This window comes from Botrytis fragariae, assembly GCF_013461495.1.
Source record: "Botrytis fragariae strain BVB16 chromosome Unknown tig00000163, whole genome shotgun sequence".
NCBI lineage: Eukaryota > Fungi > Ascomycota > Leotiomycetes > Helotiales > Sclerotiniaceae > Botrytis > Botrytis fragariae.
This window is the reverse complement of record NW_023500999.1, coordinates 558,958-584,528: the sequence shown is the minus strand read 5'-3', so window position 1 is coordinate 584,528 and position 25,571 is coordinate 558,958. Positions and strand designations below refer to the sequence as shown.

The window sequence follows — 25,571 nt, the reverse complement described above, 5'->3', positions numbered from 1 at the left end:
CAGCCAGAGCTTCCTCATAATTCGCGTGTGAGCACTTAACGATTACAATACTTCAGGATCACCAATTTGGTGTATGTGCGCCATATATCTCTTCTCCAATACACAATTGACAAACATATAATTTCGACAACATGGATCGAGGGAAAGCCTCTCCAATTTTGGCACCTCGACATGATTCCTCCAGCCGTGTTGGCAAGCCAGAGTCTGCTGCCGAGAAGCTCGCATCTTTGAAAGCTAGAGTCGCAGCTGCAGTCGGTGGTAGCAAGGCAAAGGGTGGGTTAAATGTCGGTTTACATCCTATGCTTGCGAAAGGAGGTTTGAATGTCGATCTTCACCCAGCACTACAAGACCTTGGACAATACAAGCCCTCAAAATCAACTGCGCCCAAGTTCGCAACCAGCATCGGAAATGCTCGCCCTCAACAAGAAAAGGCGACAGCGAAGCCTAGGAAACAACTCGACATTTCGGGGCCTTCGACGGAAGAGATCCGCAACAATCCATACTTTGACATAAGCCTAGGTGGGCAAACAGCAACGCCAAAGAACCGACACTCGAGACAACTAGTTTTCAACCAGAAGGGGAAGTATATAGCGCAAGCAAATGCACTTCGAAGACAGGCCGCCCTAGAGGCTATGAAAAAGCGTATCGCCGAGTCTTCGCGAAAGATTGGTATTGACGAGGATATCGATACCGAGAAGAAATTCCTTGTTGAAGCACCTCCAGAGATCGAATGGTGGGATGAAGGCCTAGTAGATGGCAAGAATTATGACGATATTTCGAATCCAAAGACACTCAAAATCGGCACCCCAGACTCAATTATTACAGAATATGTTCAGCATCCCGTTCTACTTGAACCGCCTCAAGAAAAGAATGCGCCTGCGCCTAAGCCTATGTTCCTGACAGCGAAAGAGCAAGCTAAACTACGGAGACAGCGTCGAATGGCTGAATTGAAGGAACAGCAAGCAAAGATTAGACTTGGATTAGAGCCCGCACCGCCTCCAAAGGTCAAGAAGGGAAATCTTATGCGTGTATTGGGAGAAGAAGCTGTCAAGGATCCAACCGCAGTCGAAGCTCGTGTCAACCGAGAAATTGCAGATCGACACCAGAAACATGTCGAGACGAACCAAGATCGAAAGTTGACAAAAGAACAGAGACACGAGAAATTGGCTGCAAATCAGGAGAAGGATGCCGCAAAGGGCATTCATGCTTTAGTATTTAAGATTGGGAGCCTTGCGAATGGTAGTCACAGATTCAAAATCGCCAAAAACGCAGAACAGCATGCTCTCACAGGCATCTGTATTCTACATCCAAGATTCAATTTGGTAGTTGTCGAGGGTGGCGAGCATAGTATCAGGCAATATAAAAAGCTTATGATGCAACGAATAGACTGGACTGAAAACTCGCCCACACGAATCAAGGAGGGTACAAAAGCAGACACATTGCAAGATTGGTTGAAGGCAGAAGATGAGAAAGGAGAGTTGAAGGATATGACGCTGAACAAATGCCAATTGGTCTGGGAAGGAGAGCAGAAGTCTAGAGCATTCAGGAAGTGGCAAAGTAAGGTGTGCGAGACAGATAGTGCAGCTCGAGATGCCTTGACAAGGTCAAAAATGGACAGCTTTTGGACTGTGGCGAAGAGTATGAATTAGAAGTAATGGCGGTGGTTATACCTTTTTATTATTAGAGTCCTACCCCAGAATTAGATACCAAATGAACCAATTTATTTTCCATTCTTGGGCCACAAAGCCGCCGTTGCTATCTTACAATTATGATGTATATCCTTTCCTAGACGTCAATAGATGACTATCCATCATAGTCTACCTACGCATCTAACTGCATCAACGACGCCTCCATTTCATCATCATCCATGCCATACTCATCTTCTCTAACTGTTTGCTCGTTGCCATTCTTGATGACATCCATTGGGTCGCCCTTTCCACCACCTCTCAATGCTTGAAGCGTCTCTTCATATTGCTTCTCCTTGAATTTCTCCAGATCCTGCAAGCTCCACGTACTGATTCCCTCCTGATCCTTGGCCTTGAATGGCTGTGCCATATTCCGTAAAAATTTCTTCGCACTTCCTACCGCCATGTCCGTACTCAAATTGACTTCACTATCGAGAATCGCCTGGTTGATCCATTTTGGCAATTGAGTTCGTTTCTTCAAGAATCGACGATCGGCCAACACCATGATTCCGTAATCATCTTTCCCTCTGAGTACACGTCCCAAACATTGGGCTGCATGTCTCATGGCATCGAAGGATAGGAAGTCATTCTCTCTGATCCGGTATGTTTCGCGGAGGAACTCTAGTCGAGCTTTCAAAATTCGAGATTCGGTATACTGGAAAGGTACTCCAATACATAGCACAGTGCGTCCGTATTGGTGGTCGAAATCGATACCCTCACTGACTTTTCCACGAGCGACACACAGAAGGATAGCTCCTCGTCCGTTACAGCACGCCGTGCGATAGGTCTCTAGTGCTAGAGATGTTTCTTGTGCATCAGGAGTTTCCACGAGAATAAGCTTGTATTTCCAAACCTCATCTAAAATACCCATTCCTTGCCACATACTAATAATCGACTCCATGTATAAGTAGGATGGGAAGAAAACGACCATGCCATCCGGAGTGAGCTTAGACATCTCTGTTAGTAAATTGCCGTAATTACGGACAACAGCAGGCTCATTTCGAACTTGGAAGCCCGAAGATATCGCAACCTGGTCAGATCCTCTTGTGACAATCATAGGCAAAAAAGAGCGTCGAGCGAGAGTCATAGGGTAAGACTCCTGAACAACACACTCGAAATTGAGCATTTTAGGATACATTTCGAGTGGAGAAATAGTACCTGACGTGATGATTACGGAGCTGAAACGCTCAAAGACGGGCTTAATTGCTATTGCGGCATCAAGACAGGTGAAGTGGAGAACAGGATTGGGAACTTCGGCGGTATCAGACTCATAAGGCTCAAGTATAAGAAGAAATCCCTTTTCATATGTCGCTACGAGGGTGGCAAAAGTTGCAACTTCCTGAAGTGGCTGATAGTCCTCAATATTGGTAAGTTCCAAAGTCCGCACAAGAGATGTTAGACGTTCTGCGCAAAATCTAAGTGGCTTCTTCTCGATGTATGTGTACTCTTTTAGATGAGCCAAGAAAGATGCCGGTGTCTCCGAAATAACTTGCCGGACTTTCATTCGTGTCTTCTTAAGATTAGCCGCTAGCTTTTTGATATGGCTATAGCTTTACTTACCTTGAGGTATTCGATAAAGCGTTTCAGAAAAACGACAAAATGCTCAGCTCTCCGAATATTTCCCGGGACAGCTTCCTTGAGGAGATCATCTGGTAAAGCTAGAAAGATGTGAGTAACTATGCATTTTGATGTGAGATAGAATACAAACGAACCAGGATTTGACATGAAGGCATCTTCTGCTCGAGCTTCGTCAGCACCGCGTAGTCCCTCGACCAACTTGGCGTATTCATCCTTGAGTTTTTCTGAATCGCTATCCCTCAAGTCTGAAATCCTGCTTTCGAGATTCATTGCTCCTCGAGTGGCCCTTCGAAGCGAGTCATCTGTGATATCAGTACTTAAAGATTCGATGCACACGTTATCAATATTGTGTGCTTCGTCAAATACAACTATGCAATCCTTTGACAGCTCTTTAGAAACCCTCTCGGCAATCTTGGGGTCGAGTAAGTAATGGTACGAGTAAATTATCACGTTGCAGAAGGACATCTAGTTTCATTAGTTACTGAAGCTGCAAAGGCATTACCACTCACCATTCGCCTGGAGGTAAAGTATGGGCATTGTTTGTGTTCCTCGCCATATCTCATTATCCCATCTAACGTCCATACTCCATTTGGTATAAGATTATGTGGTTCGAGGAGGTCCAGGTTCTATTATATATGCGTCAATACAATGCGGATCAACATGGCAACGAAAAAAAACCTACATCATGATAAATGCACACCGGTACATCTTCACCCCTCTCCTTCTTCTCTTTCACAAATCCAGCAGTCAAACTTCGACAGCGAGCATCCACAACAGCACCACTCTTCTCCCGCTTCACAGAAGGATGAAGACATAAATTTTTACGACTAGTCAATCCCAAGCCACGGAAATCTTCCTGGTGCCCGAGTTGTTCCGCCCTATATTTCATAAGAGCTTTCAATTCTGCCAACGCTTTTTCAATTTCGGACATAGTACCTAAGCACTCATTAGTATGTCTCCTTCATCTTCAGGACCGGGCTGTATCACGTGAGCAGTAAATGAGTTTCCGATGCTCTGGGTAGTATTGTTGATACGCAACGATCAAAGACAGCAGTGAGATAGTCTTTCCAGTACCCGAAGGCATCTCCAAAACACAATGGCCGCCGGCATCAAGGGTTCCTGTCAAACATATCAGCAACGGATGATCTTACGGTGAGAAGGCAAGGGGCAAAATACTTTTCAGATCGCACATATAGCTGATATAACATCATACATTAGCATCGAACGTTCTTTCTGGTGTAAACTACAGCCAAGCGAAATAACATACGCATATTGTTCTAAGTAACAAATCAGAATTTGGACTCAGTATCAAAATCATCTTGGATGCCTACCTGGATATATCCTAGGATATGGAAAGAGCACTGGCAAATCACTGGTTCATCTATCAGTTCAAATAACACTTTTTCCTGTCGGGTTAACAAACACATACTCAATATTGAACTTCATTTTGAAGAGGCAGCCCTGTTGGTGCTGTTGATGTTGCTGATTAAAAATGGCTGTACTTGAGATTGAAGTAAAATAGCCTTCTTGTAAGGCGTAGGGCTGGCTCAAAAGCGGCACCGCATCCGTGCTGTTACTTCAGGCCAGTTGGAGAAGCAGTATTTCATACCAACTCAACGCGATGTTTGGTACTATTACTATCTGAACTTTCTGGGGCATGCTTTGGGTTTTATAAATTGCGTTTATACTTTTTCTGTGTGGAAAAGAAAGATTCACCAAAATGTATTCTTTCTTCTTGAACAACGACCGTAACTGCCTACATGGGACACCGACGAACCTAACCTTTAATGTAGACTCTTTGACGCGTCTTGGTGAATTATTCATCAATGTTCCTTACCTCCACTGCTTCTTCAATCTCCAGAAACTGCTCCATACTTAAACGGTATCGTCTTTCGTTTCTCAATGACTCACAATTCAAAACCTCTTCTCATGCTCACTGTTCGAAATATAATCACACTTCTTTCAGTTTCGGATACCCAAATTCTCATAAATGCAAAGATTCCCTCAAAGCTTGCCTTGCTTGTGAGGTCCATACGCGAGGGTGGAGTGATGATTTTTTCTAGGAGATTGTGAATGTGTGGCGTATGTTTGGAGGAGCAGGCTCTGCAGCGTGTCATTCCTGAGATAGTGCCTTTCGCCGCTACTCTCCAATGGAGGAGGAGAACAGTAACGTACGATTGGCGTCCTCGAGGAGCATTGAAGGTGCATAGATTAAATACGTTTGATCTATTCAAAGTGATAAATTTATTAATGGCGTTGTTATTACCAAATGCATCTTCTACCTCAATTCATTTACTTCTGTCAAATTCAATTCTTTCGGAGTTCCAGAAGATAGAGATAAATCACAAAGTTGTCTTATGCACATTCGTGGTGTGGATATCATGGAGGTTTTGGTGTAGAAATCTGGAGAGGCTCTTCGCACGAGTAGGAGTGGTATTTTAGGAAGTTCTGCGTATATGACGATCGTTCTCTTGATACACGCCTGCAATGGAAATGATTGAATTGCTGTTCACAGTAGCAGGGAAACAGAAACGTTATGAACTTTCAAGCCTTAAAATGATGACTTAAGAAGATGGGCGGAGCAATCTCATAGGTTTGTAGCGATGCCAGAACTGATCGAATACGAGCTGTCTGGCAATGAGACGAGGGAGAATGAGGGAGGAGCAACAGATACATCACATGCTCCCAAGTCTTCGACAAAAACATCTAACATGGTGTCTGAAGCAAGCCATAGGTCCTTTGCTTTCCAAATGGTTTGGAAACCGGTTGCGAAATTGATAGGTACAATCCAAAGAGATAGGGTACAGCTAAACATTTCACACTAAGATGATTGCGCTTTACAAAGTTGCAAAGAAATAAGATTGCTTGACGCCGCTAATCTGAGACAGCAACAATTGTATCAAGGGTGATGAATCATGGGATAAATGATAGCTTCAAGCTTTCAAATATCTTGATGACTATTTGGTCAGCAGTTCATAGTAGCTATGACGGTAGAGGTGAAAAAGCACACAAGTCATGTGGGGAGTAGTGAGGGAAGAAGAGGGCGAAATTCTGAGTGGGTGTTAGCGTTGAGGCCATTTTATTGACATTGCATGAGGAAAGGTGCTGCTATGTAGCTGTATGTAACATTTGGAGCATGTCTGGTTTGCGATGGGTATCATCTACCAGCAGGTAGAATTGCGGATATAGAGGAAGTAAGAGCTAGAATGGGATAGATAGTAAATAGTCAATTCGAGGGGTGAGTTCCAAGGGCGTACATCCACAGATGGATATCCATGATTGTCGACCATGTGGGAAAGTAGTGTACATGCAAGAAGTGACATTCAAAACAAAAAGGAAAAGGCAACACGTTTGAGGGCTTAAAGATCAGCCACTAGTTTGGTTCGGGTACGCGCAGTCCATCCTAGAGCGCATTCACTTTGGTCACCATTGCAGCTATCTCTGGGTGGGGGGTGTCACTTCAAACAATGTAGTCTATGTCACAATATTCACAGTAATAGAAAAGAGGATATGTTTGAAAGATTGATAACTAATCGTGATTGTTATCTGTTGTCATTAGCTCAGCGCACCATCGCTGGCTGAATAATGTACAGCCTGTAAGAACGCAGGTCCCCCATAAAATGAAAATGAACTCCATGCCGTAAAACCCTTGTAAGATACCCCCAAAGCATTATCATCCACCCCGATCCATCGCCAGTGTCAATCGACCTAAAGCCGAAGCGCTTTCAAGCTGAAGACATCGAGAAGTCAAAAAAGAAACCAAATTTAACCACGCTCACCACGGAGACGACGGGCGAGTTGGATATCCTTAGATTGGATGGTGACACGCTTGGCGTGGATGGCACACAAGTTGGTGTCTTCGAAGAGGGAGACGAGGTAAGCCTCAACGGACTCTTGGAGAGCACCGATGGCGGAAGATTGGAAACGGAGGTCGGACTTGAAATCTTGAGCGATTTCACGAACGAGACGTTGGAAAGGGAGCTTTCGGATCAAGAGCTCAGTCGACTTTTGGTAACGACGGATCTCACGGAGAGCGACAGTTCCTGGCTTATATCTGAAGGGAATTAGTGGTTGTTGGAGCAATAGATAGCAAGTGAGTAATTACCTGTGGGGCTTCTTGACACCTCCGGTAGAAGGGGCGCTCTTACGGGCAGCCTTGGAAGCAAGTTGCTTTCTTGGTGCCTTACCACCAGTGGATTTACCTATGAAGTATTAGCAATGATGTTCAAGTAGTGCTGTTGTTGTGGCAAAGTGGAGGAGTCGCGTTGTTGCAAGTGACGATCGGTCGCAAACGTGATACATTGCGACCGACGCGACAAAGATGCAATGATTGAAAGGGAATGGAGAGGATGGGGATAATAACTTACGGGCAGTTTGCTTGGTACGAGCCATTGTTGATACTTCTAATGGATAATTTGATGAAGTTCTTTTATGGTTGTTGTGGATTGATGAAATTGATGAAGTGGATATTGAAGTGGTGGTTGTATGATGTAGAAGAAAAGAGATAGAAATGGGCGATGGCGATTATTTGTATCCGAAAGCACGCTAGTGAGTGATTGATTTGGCTGTGCTTTTGTGGAAAAAAACACGCTAGTGTAATCTGTGGGAAAGGAAGGAGCTTTGAGTTGTTCAAATCGTTTGAAAAAAGAACTTTTGTTTTTTCGAGTAAACTGACCAATGAGAATTCAACTTGCATTTTTTAAAGCGGTACAAAGTGGATTGATTTGGAAAACAAGGATCTCATTATGCAACTACCCAGTCAAGTGCAACCGGAATGTGAATATACTGGGGAAAGATCCGAAAGAAGGATTGAGGGATGGGAACAGGTATTAGGTTTTGGGTGTTGTGTGGTGGCATGGCATTTGAATTTGAATTTGGATATGGATTTGCTGTCCTATGCAATCAAAGGCAAATGGACGTTACTGCTGCTGGATACTACGACTAGATACTACGACTAGATGCTACTGGTTTCATCCTGCCGGCAAATGCTCACCTCCAAGTTTCAACCTAATGTGCCCATCTCAGCAATGACTCAATCTGCATGGAACTGAATTGCGTTTCCTCATCCACCCTCGAATGCTTTGTGAATATACTCCTGTGCTCCTCTTCTCTGTCTTCTATGGTCTACCTATCACCTATCACCTATCTAGCTGGTATCAATACACACATATGACTGTACCTATCGACCCTACCGACCCCGTGAAGCATAAAACCCTTTCCTCATCCGTAACCAAGCACCTGCCCATTGGGTTCTAACTTCTACGGTTCTACGGTTCTACCTAATTTCACAGCCTTATTGCATTAATCAATTAATCCGGTATTCTTGCTTTCTCCGTCCAACCAATCATAATTTCAGCTCATGCTTACCAAGCTTGCTCTGGCCTGTTGTTGATGTTGAACCGATTGGTGTTAGCGTGTTTTTGACTTAGCGTGGTGATGCGGAAGGGGCCTTAGTGCATCTTTTGATAAGAACTACAGAACTTCTTCCCACATATCGATTCTTATTATCTCCATATTCTATTCCACAACGCCATTCCAAATTTCCAAGCAACCAAATACCAATACCCCAAACACAATCTTCTTTTAATAACCCACATTCATCATGACTGGACGTAAGTATCTTCCCTGTCCTTGCCTTACCTCACCTCCATTCAATTGGATTCATTCCTTCCTCTCATCGCGTTCAATTCACTAACGCGTCTTCTTCACAGGCGGAAAGGGTGGCAAGGGTCTCGGAAAGGGTGGTGCTAAGCGTCATCGCAAGATTTTGAGAGACAACATCCAAGGCATAACTAAGCCTGCTATTAGACGTCTCGCACGTCGTGGTGGTGTCAAGCGTATCTCAGCCAGTAAGTTACCACTTCGCACATCTCGTCACACGAATATACATCTAACATTTTCACTTAGTGATCTACGAGGAGACCCGTGGTGTTCTGAAGAGCTTCTTGGAGGGTGTTATCCGCGACGCTGTCACATACACTGAGCACGCCAAGAGAAAGACTGTCACATCCCTCGACGTTGTCTACGCACTCAAGCGCCAAGGACGTACTCTCTACGGTTTCGGTGGTTAAACGGTTGCATATTTACGGTTCTTTTCTACGTCTATTATGAATTTTCTTCCTCGACTTGTTGTGTCGGAAGATGGGTGTGTTACGGAAATGGGTCTTTGCTTTCAGGTGTTTATTGTATCATAAGGATATTGGGGTATTCCGGCATGGTTGGTCCATGAGATAATCAAAACCATCAACACACGATTCTTGATCTTTATATATCTGTTCCAACTCGTGATTGTTTTTCTGTACGCGTCTTTCGGTGTTGTTGTTGTTGCTTGGCACTAAATTCGGGCGACGCGCCATCCTTGGGTGGTACCACTTTTCTTCCTTTCCCACACACCTCGCGTCACCGCCTTCTTCCATTTTATGCCCTCCGTAGAGCTCACCTTGCTATTTTGGCTTCATCATCCTTGTTTGCCTTGATGGCAACTGATGTTCTCGAATAATACGATGGTATTTAGTACGTTCATCTGAGTTCTCCAATAGTACGAGATCAACTTCATCAGGTCCTCTGGCTACTACATGAACTTGTATGTTCCCAGTTGCTTTGTATCATTTCTTCTCTTGAGATAATAGTATGTAAATCTCCATACTACTGGTACACGAAATTGACACTGTCGGAATACCGCCATATCGTACAGTGATACTGTTTCAATTTGAAATGATGTTTACGTGAGTGTCGTCTGATCTACCATATCTCATTCAACTTCACAATCCTCCCGCTTTACCATTTCTGGTCATAGATGTGACCTTCACCGGTGACCCTAATTTCTCGTTGGAACGATATATATCTCTGCTTCAGAGCAGCGGATGACTTTCTCGTGCCCGGTTGTTTGATTGTCCTCGAGCCGCTCTGTTGTCCGACATACACGTGAAGAGAACTTGAATTTAGCTTGTGACGAAGGCACTGTGTTTCGGTTGGGTGATTGGCACCTTCATACTTTGTTCTACACTGGACAAGCTTGTCTTGGGGATTTATCATTCCACAGGATACTGTAGCCTCTAATGTCATTTGTTTTTATATCTGGGGCCTACCGGTATATCTCCAACTACGTCTTCCAAATATCAGGTCTGGATTTAACCGATTATGAAGTCTTTGTTCAGCGTTCTGGATATTCTCCCCTCGAACTAGTTTTCTCTCTACAGAGGGAGAGGCAGGATTAGAGTCTTGAAGAGGCTAGTAAGGTTGAGCATTTTCAAATTGTCATTCGGGATATATAAAATATGAGTTGACTGAGTACAGAGTGGAAAGGGAAGGATGATAGGACTTCGTTCGATATATCACTTGATGGGATGAGTGGAAGTTGAAGGGCTATCAGTCATGATGTATGATTAGATATGATATGTGCTATACATTATATGTATACTCTTATAAGGAGTAGAACTGTGTGAACAAAGTGAATGACTTCCATTCAATTACCACTGTAGTAAGGCTACTGTAACAAAGCCTTAAGCGAATAAAGAAGAGACTAGCTCTTCCATCAGGTCTATATATAAGGCCTACTACCTCCTGTACATAGCTAGCTCTTTAGACAGAATACAATTAGACAATTAGGACCTACACATTGTGGGTGCTACGTCTTCCGTATCCTTCTCGTACAAACAAGAACCTACGTGTTCTTGTTATTGTGTTGAGAGCTAGGCTGGGTTTCAATCTTTTCGAAATCGACAGGATTTAGGAGTTACTCCTGGACCTCAGGAAAGGAGGAGTTTAATTTACGTTCTTTTATCTTGATCGAGTAATCCAAACCTTCATTGTATGGTAATAGTAAAGAGAAGTATACTCTGTGAACCTTATGTTATATTGAGGATAATAAATGATACTGAGTTATCTTGTTACGAGACGCGGATCACCAAATTTCAAGTTTCATTAACGCTACTTGACTATTTCACTGCTCGAATATCTACAATAAACTGCCGAAATTGATTTTTTGTATGTTGAAGTAATAATTATTGTGTTCTGTATACTGGTTCTAATGAATGTTGTTGGAAACACCAAATGCGTTATAAAATACACGATGATAACTACTACGAAAGTTAACGTTATATGTGTTAATACCTCAACTAGTATTGAACATTATTTGAGGTCTGACATGTACCAATTTGTATTAATTCATTTTATGAATATTGCCATTCCAGCTCCAAAACAAAACAATGATACTTTGGGTTGAAGTTTGCATACAAGAAATTGAGCTTTTTCCAAAAATTTCGAATTTTTTGAGATTTGTGACTCTTTTCATAATATCAAGAAGAAATGATATCCTAGTCTGAAAATCGATGGATGTTATTTTTACATTTCTAAGATAAGTAGATTTTGAATGTTTGATGCTAAGAATAAATATCTTGATTCTAAAACTACAATGATAACATTATATCATAAAGTAAAGATTGAAATACTAAAGTTGCTAGTTTCGAACTAAATAGATATTTCGAGGGATAACCAATAATTGATATGTGAAATGATAATGTTCGGGATTATGGCTACGAAATATAATATTCACAACAGGAGGATACGACGCTTCGAAACTCTAATCAAGCTTTTTAGGCATTTCGAAGACTTTTTTTCAATTGTATCAAATGTTATAAGCTGTCTATACTGGACTTGATATAGAAATACTAAAGATCTATACTTCCTAACATTTTCAATGGCTGTGAGATAATAGAGTATTTGGAAAAAAGGCAGAGTTTGATTTTAATATTTATAGGAAGAATTGAAGATGTTGATCTCAACTAATTCATTATACGAACTCGAGTTAAATTGTATTTTACTGACTAATCAATCGTTCATGTAGATCAATAATATTGATTGTAATTTACTTGTATCTTATGAGTATTTAATGACCATTCTCTGGATCGTTTATAAGTAAAAGTAACAGTTTCTAAAACTTTTTGTGGAAATTTTGAATGTTCACAGGAATTAATATTTACATTGTATGATTTGAAAGATGCTAAACGTATGAACAAGGGGTTATATTAATATTTAATAATTTAGGAATCATTAAAAGATTGAGAATGATGGAAAATGATTGAATATTGTTTCAAGCATAGTGAAGAATTCTTGAAGAATCAAAGAATGTGAATATTTTGTAGATCGAATTATAATGTTATATTCACAATTGAGATTATCCTCTTAACTTAATCTTTTATTTAAGCATATAAAATAAAATATTGTTATGTTTAAAGTCACTTGAAAATCTAAGAAATCTAAGAAATCTGATACTACTAATAATAAATCTCGTAAAAGTATCTAATAATAAATCTTTAAATAAAATAAAACTCAGTAATATTCAGGGTTTTAATTTTTTTAATGTTTTTTTCAAAAGTTTGGTTTGATTTTTAATTGAATGAGTATCTCTATTATAATATACTACATTATTATAGAAAATAAACATAGAAAGGTCTTTGACTCATAAAACTATCTCTTTCCATATATTCATAAATTCCTCATATTGAAATTATTAAAATCATATTAATCATAGATTGTAAGATTAGTATATTAAGTATTAATTTTTCTCTCAATATCAATCGATTCTCACTCATATTATATCCTGAAATATAAATATTTTGATTATATTCCAAAAACAATTGAAATTGTCACAGTTTTCGTTATAAAAAACACTATTTTTATAATAACTATTATATTAAGTCTAATAATTGATTAGAAATTTATATTGTTTATATAGATAATTATAATATTTAAAGAAAGAAATTAAATTATATTAACAAATAAAGAAAGTGTACAGTTACATACAAACGAATTTTGTATATAAACTGAGTAATCCATTCAGTAATCTAATCCATTCGGTAATGAATCACATTATTTTAATCCCCTTTTTTAGTCATTTAAATAATCAGCTTAAAGTATTATAGATTCTACTGATTTAAAGAAATCTTATAAATGAACTTGAAAAGAAAGATTAAGGTTATGTTTTTAATATATATATATAATATATAATATATAATTTTATCCATCTATATATATAAAAAAGACATTCTCCATTCATAGAACCTCAAGTAAACCAATTATTTTATTTTATATTATGCCCTTTGACTTATTCTATCGAAATATGATTTTTCAAGTTATTCAAAAATCTTAAGTTTTTACAATGATGATTTGTATATTAGTTTAAACAAAGTAATTTACCTAAGATTTTAATAGTAATTAATATAATAATAAATCTATAAATCTATAGATCTTTACCTTTTATTTACCTACTTGAGTTTTATTTTAATGATTGGTTGTTTTTAATTACCGATTCATTAAATATTTTCAATAAATATTTGTATCTAATTTTTATCTATAAATTATTTATACTTCTTAGTTATTTAATTAGTTTCTAGTTATAAAAAATATTTTAAATTATTTACATTAGAATGTTTCTATAGTGCCTATAAGTTTTTTTCTAAATATCTTTTAGATTGTAATTATTATAGATTGAAATTTTTAGTTTTGAAATAAATCATATAATATAGATTTTATAACTAGTAAATTTGAATTTAAAAGATACAAAAGTAAAAGATCCCAATATTTATACCATAGGAGTAATTAAATCATATTTGTTTTTTTTTGTAATTCTTTAATCAGTCCATAATCGACTATTTGAGAATTTTGGTAATTTTTCTTTTGAAAAGCTATAACTTCGACTTTGAAATTTTGAAAAAACTTTTATCTGTTCTTCAAATTATTTAGATATTTCTCAGCTTTATATACCGATTTTATCGGCTTAATTTATACAATCATTGAAATGAAGATTAGATTAAAAGTTGAATAAAAAGTAGGTTTTGATGTGTTTCGATTAGTATATAACAATCTGGGGCTAGAACTCTTAATATTTTTATATTACATGTATACATTATATATATACTAATATATATTAAAAACAGAATTTTAGTATTATCACAATCGAAGTTTGATAGGAACTGTTTTTTAATACTCTTATTTGAATCCAAAGTGAAAAGTAAATAAAGTATAAAAAAGATCTTATATTGATAGATTTATTAATAGTTTTGTTAATAGATTGAATTTATTTGTTCATAAAACTCTATAATCTTTGAAAGATTTAAAAGACATAGTTGAAGAATCAATAGAAATATTTGATAGAAAGTTTGGTAAAATCAATAAGATTTATTAGATTTGATATATTTGCAAGCTTTTGTGCTTGATATTGATTTGATATCTTTATTCAAATTAGAAATGAGAAACAAGCAAAATGTGTAAATTATTCTATTATTATTGGACTTATTTATAATTAAGTATTTATTGAAAGTTTAAGTCAAATTTAATCTATCAAAGTTAATATATAAGTTGATTCTTTTATAACCTTGAAATCTTTAAATAGCTTCAAAAATCTTTATTCGAATAATAGAAATCTTTTTTAAATTTGATATCTTATAATCATTTCAAAATCAATTCAAAGATAAGAATTATCTATAAAAAATTTCAATATAAACATTCTGTTTTTTTCATAGAATATTTTATCAAGATATTTTAATTATTCTGCCTTGATTTTATTATTTATTTAGTTATGAGAGATAGATTGAATAATTAATTTACAGGAATATCGATTTGAATATATTAATTACGAAGATAAATCTATTTTTGGTTCATTAGAAATAGAAATATAGTTTTATCTTCTTTATTATGATATACAATTACTATAGTTTACTATTTATTATTTGTTTATATGATTTTATTTCTATTGTTTTGTTTTATATTGATTATAATTATTGTAGAGAACATTAAATTTGTAGATGTAAATGAAGTAAATCTGTACTTCATATATTACATAATTATATATATATATAACAGGCTATTTTCATATATGTAGATTTATAAATTTTCTTCTAATTGATGATTGTAAGTAATATGTGATATTTTTGATTAGTCAAAACTTGATTGTTTTTGTTAAGCAAAAAGAAGAAGTAGTAAGAAACTTTATGAAATTGTTTTGATCTAATACATAATTTTTATTTAACGAATGAAAAAATTAGATAAAAATAATGAAACTAAACTAACTAAGAGTTTTCTGAATGTATGATTAATTTTGAGAAAAGTCTTGTAATAGTAATGAAATCAATTATTTAAATTGAATGAATCAATGATAATGTATTTGAAAATTAATTTGAAGGTGAATTAGTAAGCGAAACTATTATAATTTGAGGTATATTTGTGGTAAACATTTTTTGTTATGGGTTGGGTTCAAATTGCAATGCAATCGTTGATATGTATATCTATGTATCTGTAGAATTATGTGTATATATTTTCTTGAATGAATTTTAAAAATTCAATGTTATTTGTGTAAGAAAAATCTATTTCATATAGTTTTTGTTTAAGATAATTTATTGATGAATATATAAAGTATAGGTATTACTATTAGATTTATAATTGTTAATTATATTATCAAGTTGTTTAGAAAGGAATTAAAATTATAATACTCTTTAATTAGATTAGTGTTTGAATTTGTTTAAACATGAATGCCCAAAAGTAATAATAATGTTATCTTAAGTTCTAATATTAATAGAAAGAAAAAGAATAAAAAAAGATGAAACCTTTATATGATCTAAAATATGTTTTATAACTGAAAGCTGATTGGTTAATAAAAAGCATAGATACTTTATATACTTGAATAATATATTGATATTATTGAAAGTATATATAGTAATTTAATAATTGAAAGAAGATAATGAATAAGATGAAATTTAATAAGATATAATTATTATATAAACCGGGAGCTTTTTAATAATGTATTTGGATTATCAATAAATCTTTATTTATGTAAAATATCATTAATAAAAAGGATTAGATTAAGTTTTTAAATATTCGAATGAATAATTCCGATTTGTTTAAAGATTCGTTTCAGAGATATAATAAAAGAGATGAAGAATTTTAATAGATTTAAAAGAAATTTCGAAAATGATTTAGAAAAGAACTTTAAAAAAATCATCAGGAGGGATTTAGAAAGATTACTGCGTTTATTAGATTTATTAGATTCGTTAGATTTCTTAATCTATTTGAGTGGTTGTATAGATTACTACTTTAAAAAGCTTACAATCTTTGAAAAGCTTCAAAATTCATATTTCTATATAATATGAGAATGGAAATCCTATTAATTTTAGGATTTTAAAAGCTATATAATATAAGTGTAGGTATGGATTTTGAGTAATATTAAAAATAATTATAGAGAGCATTAGTAAGCTTGTTGTTATTGTTAGTTATAAAGGGCCAAGAAAAAGTATGTTATAGATTAAATATAAAAACTTTAAATAACCAAAGAAGTATTTATCTAAATTTAATTAAATCTTATTAAAAGGTAAGATATTATTAACTCATCTTGTACCCTCCTGTAATAATATTAAACAATTTTTTTTAAATAAATACAAAGTCCAATCTCCTAATAATCTTTTCAGATTTATTAAGTAAAATACTTTGTATTTAAAAAAAAGGAAAAATCAGTTTTGAGAATACATTTTAGTCTTATATAGAAAAAAGTATTTATTTATTAATGATTGTATTTGATTATAATCTATTATTTTATTACATACTCTATTTTTTTCTAATATTGCTTTTAAAAAAAGATTATATATTCCAAAATATATTTATATAAAAAATTAAATTCAAAAATAATATAAGATTAAAAGCAAGTTAATAGTAGTTTTTACTTATAAAGTAGTTAAAATTACATATAATATTGTTTATTTCGAATTTGTAATATTGATCTTACATAGTAAACAAATCAAAAAGAGAAATCTAGTGATATCTATATTCCTTATGATATAATTGATTATTAAGTAGATTATATCATTAAATGAATTATTTCATTTTGTATACAGAATTTATTTATAATAACCATATATAACTATACATCGAATATCAAAATCATATCAGAAAATAGTTATTTCGCTCTAATTATAATTATAAAAGAGAAATATTCGAAATTATTAAAAATAATAAAAGTTTTCGAAATATTATTGTTATATAGTAAAGTATTTAATAATGATAATTTTTATATTTCAAAACTATGAATTTATTATTATTTATAAGATTAAATTAATATTAAGAGGAATATATATCAATTTTGTTTATTTTATTAATAAATTTCATATTTTCAATTTATACTAATTTTTTGTAACGATTTTATAATAAATGAAAATCCTAAAAATAACTGATTTTATGTTCATTAAAATTTAATTGAAAATATAGAGATTAATATAGAATTTATTACATAAAAACTATATTATTAAGAAATATATAGATAATTTATACAAGTTTTAGTATGATTTTAATATTTAATAAATAGCTGTGTTCTAATATTGTATATGTTATTATTTACTTTATTTATTTATTAATATAATTTAATGAATTTGTAAAATTAAGTCAAGTTCTTTTGTATTCTATATATTATATAATTATATATCTTTATAAATATACTATTTTGTGAATTAGTATATGTAAAGATTTTTCTAATTGACTATAAATTATTATTAATATTGAAACACAATTTTTTGATTAAACAAAAAGGAAAAGTTTAAAATATTATATCAATTTTATATTCAATTTTAACTAAATCAATAAAACAATTAGAGAAAAAAATTCAATTCAAGATAACTGTAAGCTTTTCAATAATATACTCGTTTTTAGAATAAGCTTTTCAATAATAATTAAATTGAAAATGTTAATTGAAGAATATTTAGAAAAATATTCTTAAATATGTTTCTAAATAAAAAAAATATAATTTGAGATATATTTGTTTTAAATATTGTTCGATATTCGAATTTAAATATGAATTAGAATCTGTATTAAAATCTATATATAAGGATTTTGAATAAAAAAGTAAATAAAAAACTGTTTAAGAAATTGTAATACTTTGACTTGAAAGAATTACATAAACAAAAGACAATTTATCCTTAAAATCTAAAACTATAGAATTAAAAATAAAGTATTTATAAAATACTTTTATAAATTAACTATATATATAATCATATATATATACACGGATATACATATAAAAAACTACATTGCAATTAAATGCAATCTATAATAGAAATTAAATAAGAAAAGAAACAAAAAACCAAATAAAAATGTAAAATATTGGTATTGTATTATTTTAATAAATCTAATAAATAAAAACAATAAATATATACAGAATTAAAACTTTAAATTCAAACACAACAAAAATCAGAGGTTTAATAACTAGCCCTTATTATATTATATATTAAATTCTATTATATTAGAATTAAAATTGGAATTAGAATTAGAATTAATATATTAAACTAGTTTTCAAAAAGAAAGAATTTAAAATCTTTAAATTTACGAGATTCTAAAATCATTGTAATAATTGATAAAAAGAAAGAAACTTTGCAAATCCGTAATCTGAATTTTTTTTTTTTCCTAAATATTATTATTGTTTATACAGAGACTATAAATTTCTCAATGGTTATTTAAAATTCGATTTTGTATAATAATTAATTTTAAAATATAATATAAATATTTATAGTTTTTGATTATTAATATTTCTATTATTATTAAATCTTACTGATTTTTTAAAAGAATATCGATTAATTATTATAATATAAATATTAAGAAACATCTTAACCCGATAACATATAAATAACAATCATCTATATAACTACTGAAACAATCATGAATTAATCATATTTAAGGGCCTCACAGAAGGTTTCTCTATACCACTAATAATACACACCCTCGGCGTGCTGAGCAGTTTCCCAACCTAAAAGGTAATCCCTTTTCAATCAAATACTATTACTCCAGGGGCAAGTATTACCCCTCCACCAATTATAAAATCATTTACAAACTCTACCCTTAGTATAATTAAGAATCGATTCGAAAGAATCAATAAGATAGAACAAAAAAAACAAAAAATAATCAAGGTGTTTATAGTATTAGTAGATAAACTTATATAAGGTTTTTAGAATCAATAATATAGACTTGTAGTGAATATTAAAGGGATAATTATTTCTATATTACTAAAAGCAATAAAAACTATTTCTGATTAATGGATAGAGCTTACAATAGAGTATTTATAATCAAAAAGTAATAAGCAGAAGATCTATATTGATACATTAAAAACTTGGATAGTGCCTAAGGTAGAAAGCCTTATTAAAACCCTTATTAACACAAGGCGCCCTATTTCTATTAAAGGAGCAAATACTAAGCGTATAGAAGCATGTAAATTCAAAAGGGAGAATAACCAAATCAAGAAAACAATCCTTATAATAGTTAATAGGGAAACTCTGTTCTCAGAGATAAATCCCTTTTTATTAAAACTCAAAATAAAAGAGGTAGTTACTGGATTTATATTAGTAGAGATCCTCTTTTTTCAAAAGAATAATATAGGTTGAACTTTATGATACAGTTTTAGTGTTAGTTGAAAAAAAATTATAAAAACGGATAACACTGAATAGGTCCTTAAGATTTTTTATGTAATAAGTATATGCAAATTAGAGAAATGGTTTATATATACAGTTCCACAAGTATCTCACGATTTTTATCATATCGAAGGAATTTCTGCTCCCATATCTACTAAGTTTATTAAAGAGAAGATTATAGTTTAAATTGGTAAGTAGTTAATTAATTATTGTTTGGTATGTAGTGAGATTAATTTAATTATTAAAAAAACCATCTAAATTATTGGCTTTAATACTGCAATATTGTGTTTCTAATTATTCAATAATAGCTTCTATTCAGTTCTTCTAAATAAATCTTAGGAAATTCAATTTTATAGTATTAGCTATTTAGAATATTATAATTTCTTTATTTATAATAAAGCCCCATAATGCTCAATATATGAGAAACTAAATATTAAGTATAAGAATGTATTCATACATCAACAATATACTAGAACAGTTTAATACACTAATTGCCACGGATTCTTTTATACTAGCCATTCTAATTGCCCAATTACCCCTAGGGTTTATACTAAATAATAGATTACTCTAATCACAAAGAAACTAGTTGTAATTAGAGCTATTAGTAGAAAAGATTATAAGATATTGCATAGAGTAAATACAAATATAATAGAATATATTCCTAAATCATTTCTACCTCCTATAGTAATAATTATAGAAATCCCAATTACTTTGGGGATAAGAATTATAATATATAAGAATAAGCATCTTAGTAAGTGTTTATACAGATTTAATACAAGTTTGCCAATCACACTAACTATATTATATATATATTCAGCTTACAGCTAAAACCAATAGAATCTTAATATAGAAATGTTAGTAGAAAAAGTCTTTACTTTAATAAATCTGGAAATAATTGATATAGAAAACTCTATAATAATTGATACTACACCTAGATCCTTTTTATGAGTAATATAATCAATAAGTATACTCAAAGAAATAAAGGTTTTATTATTATTTAGATAAATATAGACTAGGGATATACAAATTATATTATATTATTACAATTAATAATAAAGATTTAATTAGATATAATCTATATATAGAAACTAAGACTTTACTGAAATTTAATAATATAAAATCATAATATATACAATCAATATTAATTGATTAATAACTAGAATCTTTAAGGAAACTTAAAGGAGAATAAGTAAGGTTCTAGGGTTATAATATATATACAAAAAGACGCGAATCTAAAAGTAAAATAAATGAGTTGACTCAAAAATAGAGATTTATTCTAAATATAAGTTAATGAATACTTGATTCTAAATATTTATAAAACTCTATACACTTTGAATATAATTAATTATATTATACACCTAGTTTCAAATAAGTGTATAATCATAGGAGAGAACTTTAATATAAAGTACAATCTATGGAAACCAGGGGTGATTATAATTAATCAAGGAGTACAACTTGCAATATAAGCAAACGAATAGAATATGGAGTTTATAGATACTCCAAATATATTTATCTATATAAAAGGGTATATAATAGATCTAACCTTCTCTAATATACCCTTTGTATATATAGAGATATTGGAAGAACTCTATTGTGATTCTAATTATACTACCCAGGTTATTATTCTAACGAATCATGGAATAATAGAGTAGAATCAATATTACTATTAGATAAAGGAAATGAATCTGTTTAGATTAGATGAACTAATGGTTAACCAACTAGCTTACCTTAATAATATAGATATCCAGATTACAACTAAAATTGAAATTTATATTAATAAGCTTATAAATATATTAAATAAAGCGATCCGAGTAATCAGCAAGATTAATCGAAAGGTAAGAAAAGCTTTGCTGTGGTAAACGGATGAGTACAGAGAAGCTTATCAAGCATATATAGAAGTATAGAGAAAATCAGACTCTGAAAAGAAAATTAATACTATTTATCTTTTATAAAAGATAGTACGATAGGCTAAGAGATTATACTGAATAATATATTTAAATAGAGTTAAAGATAATAAAGAATTATATTAAATTATGGGATAATATAAATTAACTCCTGAAAGTATTATAAAATCCCTTTCTCTAAAAATCAATAAATAGGAGATCTTTGATATAAAAGAAAAAGTAGATATTCTATTCACAATAATCCTGAATTAATTTAGAGTAGATAATAATCTATCAAACAATCCATTATGCAATTATATATATAAAGGAATACTTTTTTGGAAAAAAGCGATTTCAATAGAAGAAATAGAAAAATATATTATAGAAATTGTATGTACTTCATTAGGAGTAGATTAAACTATTATTCGCTTTTTTAAAATATACTGACCGAGTGTTAAATTATTGATTCGGGAGATCTTTGTATTATATCTAACTCTAAATTATTATTTAAAAGAATAAAAGTTAGTGGAAATAGTAATACTTCTCAAGGTAGGTAAAAAAGATAAAATGTTATTGTAATTATGGTGGTTGATAGTTTTGATTTTCTGTATTGGAAAGAAATTTGAAAGGTATATAGCTAATTAAATAGTTTGGATGGCCCTATGACACAAAATAATCAGCCCACAGTATTACGGAGCTCTTTTCAGGCAATTGGGAATAGATTTGATTGCTGCTTTTACCCATGATACAGAGCTAGTATTAGTAATTGGTAATGTAATCTCTATAGTTATAATAAATATACAGGGAGTCTTTAATACTTTCCTAAAACGCTGATTTCTAAGCCAAATAAACAAGTAAGATTGGCTAATCTCGCTACTCAAATTTATAAACTTATTTCTTACAAATAGAAAAGTTAGAATAAAATTCAAAGATATTATAATAAAGAAATACCTGGTAGTATGTGGTATTCCCCAAAGATTTCTATTATTATCTATACTTTATATACTATATTTTATTAAGCTTCTTAATTGAAATATAAAATTTCACTTCAATTATACTAACAATATCACAATCTATTATTTCTTTAAATATTTATCTACAAATGCCAGAATCCTTTAATAATATATTTGGCAAATTATTTGATAGGGTAAGAATAACAAAATTCTATTCACTCTAGAGAAATTCGAGTTACTCTATATAATCAGGTGGTATAATATAATTAATTTATTATTAGTTATAAATCTAAATCTAATAATCATTTTAGTGTTTATTATTACGAATAAAAATATTCAATTTACTCTAAAATAACTTGGAATTTTTTTTAATCACCAGCTTTCGTTTTTGTAGTATATCAAAATATGTATAGTGAAAGCCATAAAAATAGCTTTGTATATTAAATTAATAATCCGAACTCTATATAAACCACTAATCTCCTTTCTAAGAAAAGTAGTGATTATTTGTGTTTTTTTAGTAGTATTATTTGGTATTGAAGTATGGTATGCTAATAAATATAAATCTAGTTTAGGTTAAAGTAAATCAAGTATAGGTATAGGTATTAAAGGTTATTTTTGTTATATCAATAAAGTAATCAATACCACTACAAAAGAAATGATTCCGGTATATAAAATTATATTAATAATAGTTTTTATTAAAGAAACCAACCTGCCATTGGGAATAGTTATATTAGAACATGCTAAGCTATAATTTGTACTTTATTTAAAAACAATCGATAATTAGTATTTACTAGCGAAACACCTGAAACCCACAATATGAAAGTGTGGACGAGGAGTAGGCATAGCTAGAGGGTTTTTTATAAGAATCTAATACCTCAGCTTCCTTATTCTAGAGATTTAATGGTCAAAATTACTTCACCCGTATTTTTTGATAGGCTGTAGAACGGATTCGATGGAAGGGCTAATTAAAAAGGAAGTAGTTTAAATCTTTAAAGAATAATAACTACAATTTCCACCTAAGGATTATATGATTTTCTTTGATAAATCAGAACAAATTATTGATTATAAATACTATATTGGTTATGGATATATAATTTATTATAATGACATTTAATTAATCTTTGGATCTAAGTAGATCCAAAGTAATTCATATGTGTTTAATATAAAAGTAATTGGAGTATGGTGTGGACTGGAGTATTTGATTAGTATGTTTAAAGATTCTTTGAGTGGCCGGATTTAGATGTGTATTGATAATGTATTAATTATTTGAGGGGTATGTAGAAGTGTATTGCTTATAATATAATAAACTTTTTATAAATGCTATAAGGTAATGAAATAATATAATATTAGAGTAAAGTGATTATTTGGTTATATGGAGATTAAAGACAATAAGGAAGTAGATTGTTTAGTAGATGTAGGTGTGATTGGACTTATGGATTAAACAATCAAGAAGTTATTAATAATCAGCGGTGTTCGGATGATTGTTCGCCAGAAATGCCTACACACAAAAACTAACTAATGGAAAGAAATGAATACTTTTTTTTCTGCTAGCTATAAAAAGTGATCTTCTAAATATAATATAAAGGAGTCAAAGTAATTAATTTTATTAAGAGTAGTTCTATATTGACTACTAATTATGAAAATAGGTTATGGTAATTATACTATTTATTATTAGTGATTTAATTATCAAAATAATAAACTGGATTGTTTATGTAGAAGTGTAAAAGAATTATATTACTTTTTTAAATATATAATAAATAATTTAAAGTGTTTAAACTGGTTTTTTGTTTTTACAGAGATATATTTTAATAAATAAGCAATTATATATATCAAAAAGCTTTTATATACATCTAGTAAGTTTATTTAATTAATTATAAACTTAGAATTCTATATTTAGATCTATTCTAACTATTAAAGAATCTCTAATTATAGGATTACTTTTTTAATAAAGTATCTGTTCTTCTATAGATCTATTACTCAATTAATTATTCTAATATACTTCTCCTCTAAAATCTGTAAAAACACAAACTCAATATATAATACAAGAGCTCTAACATTTAGCTAATTATATAGCAATACACCCCCACTTCCCCCTTTTTCAATTAAGAGATCGAAATCTTCAACAAACCTAATCACCCAGGAATCAAGCTTTATCCCAACAACAATTTGGATCAAATGTACCCTTCTAAAAGCAAAAGCGGATTGTTTTTGTAGAAAAGCGAATAGCCCCTAGCATTAAAGCTAAATTGTTAAATTTGATCACGACAATCACGCCGTTTAAACAGTACCTTATTTTAGCATGTCTAAATATTCTTAGGGAGGTTCAAACAGACGTTAATCAATATAATAATAATAATAATAATAAATATTAAGAAAAGATCAATTTCAGTAAGATTTTAAAGTGATTCATTTAGATATATAATCCATTTAATAATGAATTATATTATATTTAAGTCCCTTTTTGAATGGAATTATAATTATTAATAAGCTTACAATAGTTTATAAGAATTTTATTGAAATTGATTATATACAAATTAAAATGAACATTAAATTATATCTAATAGTATTCAAAAAGCAATTTTGTTTAATAATATTAAAAGTTCTAAGTATTCATTACATAAATAGACATTTTCAATAATAAGATTCTCTTTTGTAATTTGAAAAGAAAATATTTCTTTTCTTTTTATAGGTTATTAATCTTTAAATTGAAAATCAGATCATGTTTATTAAATGTTATTAATAAACTATAAAGATTCAAAACTTAGAGTTATGATTTAAAAATATAATTGTTATATATAAATTGAAGAAACTTTAATTAAGAAAATTATTGATAATATTTTTATATAAAATATAAGTGGAATACCCTGTTTTCTAACTACTTTTATACTGGGTCACTTTTTCATACCAAAAATCACTTTCTTTAATCTATCAATGTTTCTCTTAAAATATAATATAGTTTAATAAATTGAAATTAAGAAATCTTTATATCGATATTAATAATACATTAGAATTTGATATTTTTCTGATTTTTGT

At 31.4% G+C, this 25,571-nt stretch overlaps 5 protein-coding genes across 5 annotated transcripts; 3 read left to right on the top strand and 2 right to left on the bottom strand.

Moving 5' to 3' along the window:
* Positions 1–131: 131 nt before the first annotated feature.
* On the top strand, positions 132–1,649 carry Bfra_009765 (putative u4 u6 small nuclear ribonucleoprotein prp3 protein; the record flags this gene model as incomplete). Its single annotated transcript, XM_037340103.1, has 1 exon — positions 132–1,649. One exon carries the CDS (start codon positions 132–134, stop codon positions 1,647–1,649), a length of 1,518 nt encoding a protein of 505 aa, XP_037189326.1.
* A 172-nt stretch (positions 1,650–1,821) lies between these two features.
* On the bottom strand, positions 1,822–4,709 carry Bfra_009764 (putative dna repair helicase rad3 protein; the record flags this gene model as incomplete). The annotated part of the gene is made up of 10 exons (XM_037340102.1): positions 1,822–3,195; positions 3,246–3,343; positions 3,398–3,728; positions 3,773–3,889; positions 3,946–4,199; positions 4,251–4,382; positions 4,440–4,459; positions 4,531–4,540; positions 4,595–4,635; positions 4,693–4,709. 10 exons carry the CDS (start codon positions 4,707–4,709, stop codon positions 1,822–1,824), a joined length of 2,394 nt encoding a protein of 797 aa, XP_037189325.1.
* Positions 4,710–6,776: 2,067 nt separating this feature from the next.
* On the bottom strand, positions 6,777–7,738 carry Bfra_009763 (putative histone H3 protein). The gene is made up of 3 exons (XM_037340101.1): positions 7,631–7,738; positions 7,369–7,465; positions 6,777–7,317 (listed from the first exon to the last, which is right to left on the bottom strand). Exons 1-3 carry the CDS (start codon positions 7,653–7,655, stop codon positions 7,029–7,031), a joined length of 411 nt encoding a protein of 136 aa, XP_037189324.1. The 5' UTR covers positions 7,656–7,738; the 3' UTR covers positions 6,777–7,028.
* Positions 7,739–8,793: 1,055 nt separating this feature from the next.
* Positions 8,794–9,499, top strand: Bfra_009762 (putative histone h4 protein). The gene is made up of 3 exons (XM_037340100.1): positions 8,794–8,875; positions 8,975–9,112; positions 9,171–9,499. The coding sequence occupies exons 1-3, from the start codon at positions 8,866–8,868 to the stop codon at positions 9,332–9,334; spliced, it is 312 nt and encodes a 103-aa protein (XP_037189323.1). The 5' UTR covers positions 8,794–8,865; the 3' UTR covers positions 9,335–9,499.
* An 11,684-nt stretch (positions 9,500–21,183) lies between these two features.
* On the top strand, positions 21,184–23,289 carry Bfra_009759 (uncharacterized protein; the record flags this gene model as incomplete). Its single annotated transcript, XM_037340099.1, has 4 exons — positions 21,184–21,227; positions 21,396–21,537; positions 23,060–23,081; positions 23,138–23,289. 4 exons carry the CDS (start codon positions 21,184–21,186, stop codon positions 23,287–23,289), a joined length of 360 nt encoding a protein of 119 aa, XP_037189322.1.
* Between the last annotated feature and the right edge of the window lie 2,282 nt (positions 23,290–25,571).

Excerpts from the sequence above, each read along its gene's own strand:
- Bfra_009763 (XM_037340101.1), bottom strand. The coding sequence starts at position 7,655 with ATGGCTCGTACCAAGCAAACTGCCC. Across the intron at positions 7,466-7,630 it reads TCGTACCAAGCAAACTGCCC|GTAAATCCACTGGTGGTAAG; the intron begins GTAAGTTATTAT and ends AATACTTCATAG. Across the intron at positions 7,318-7,368 it reads GGTGTCAAGAAGCCCCACAG|ATATAAGCCAGGAACTGTCG; the intron begins GTAATTACTCAC and ends AATTCCCTTCAG.
- Bfra_009762 (XM_037340100.1), top strand. Across the intron at positions 9,113-9,170 it reads TGTCAAGCGTATCTCAGCCA|TGATCTACGAGGAGACCCGT; the intron begins GTAAGTTACCAC and ends ATTTTCACTTAG.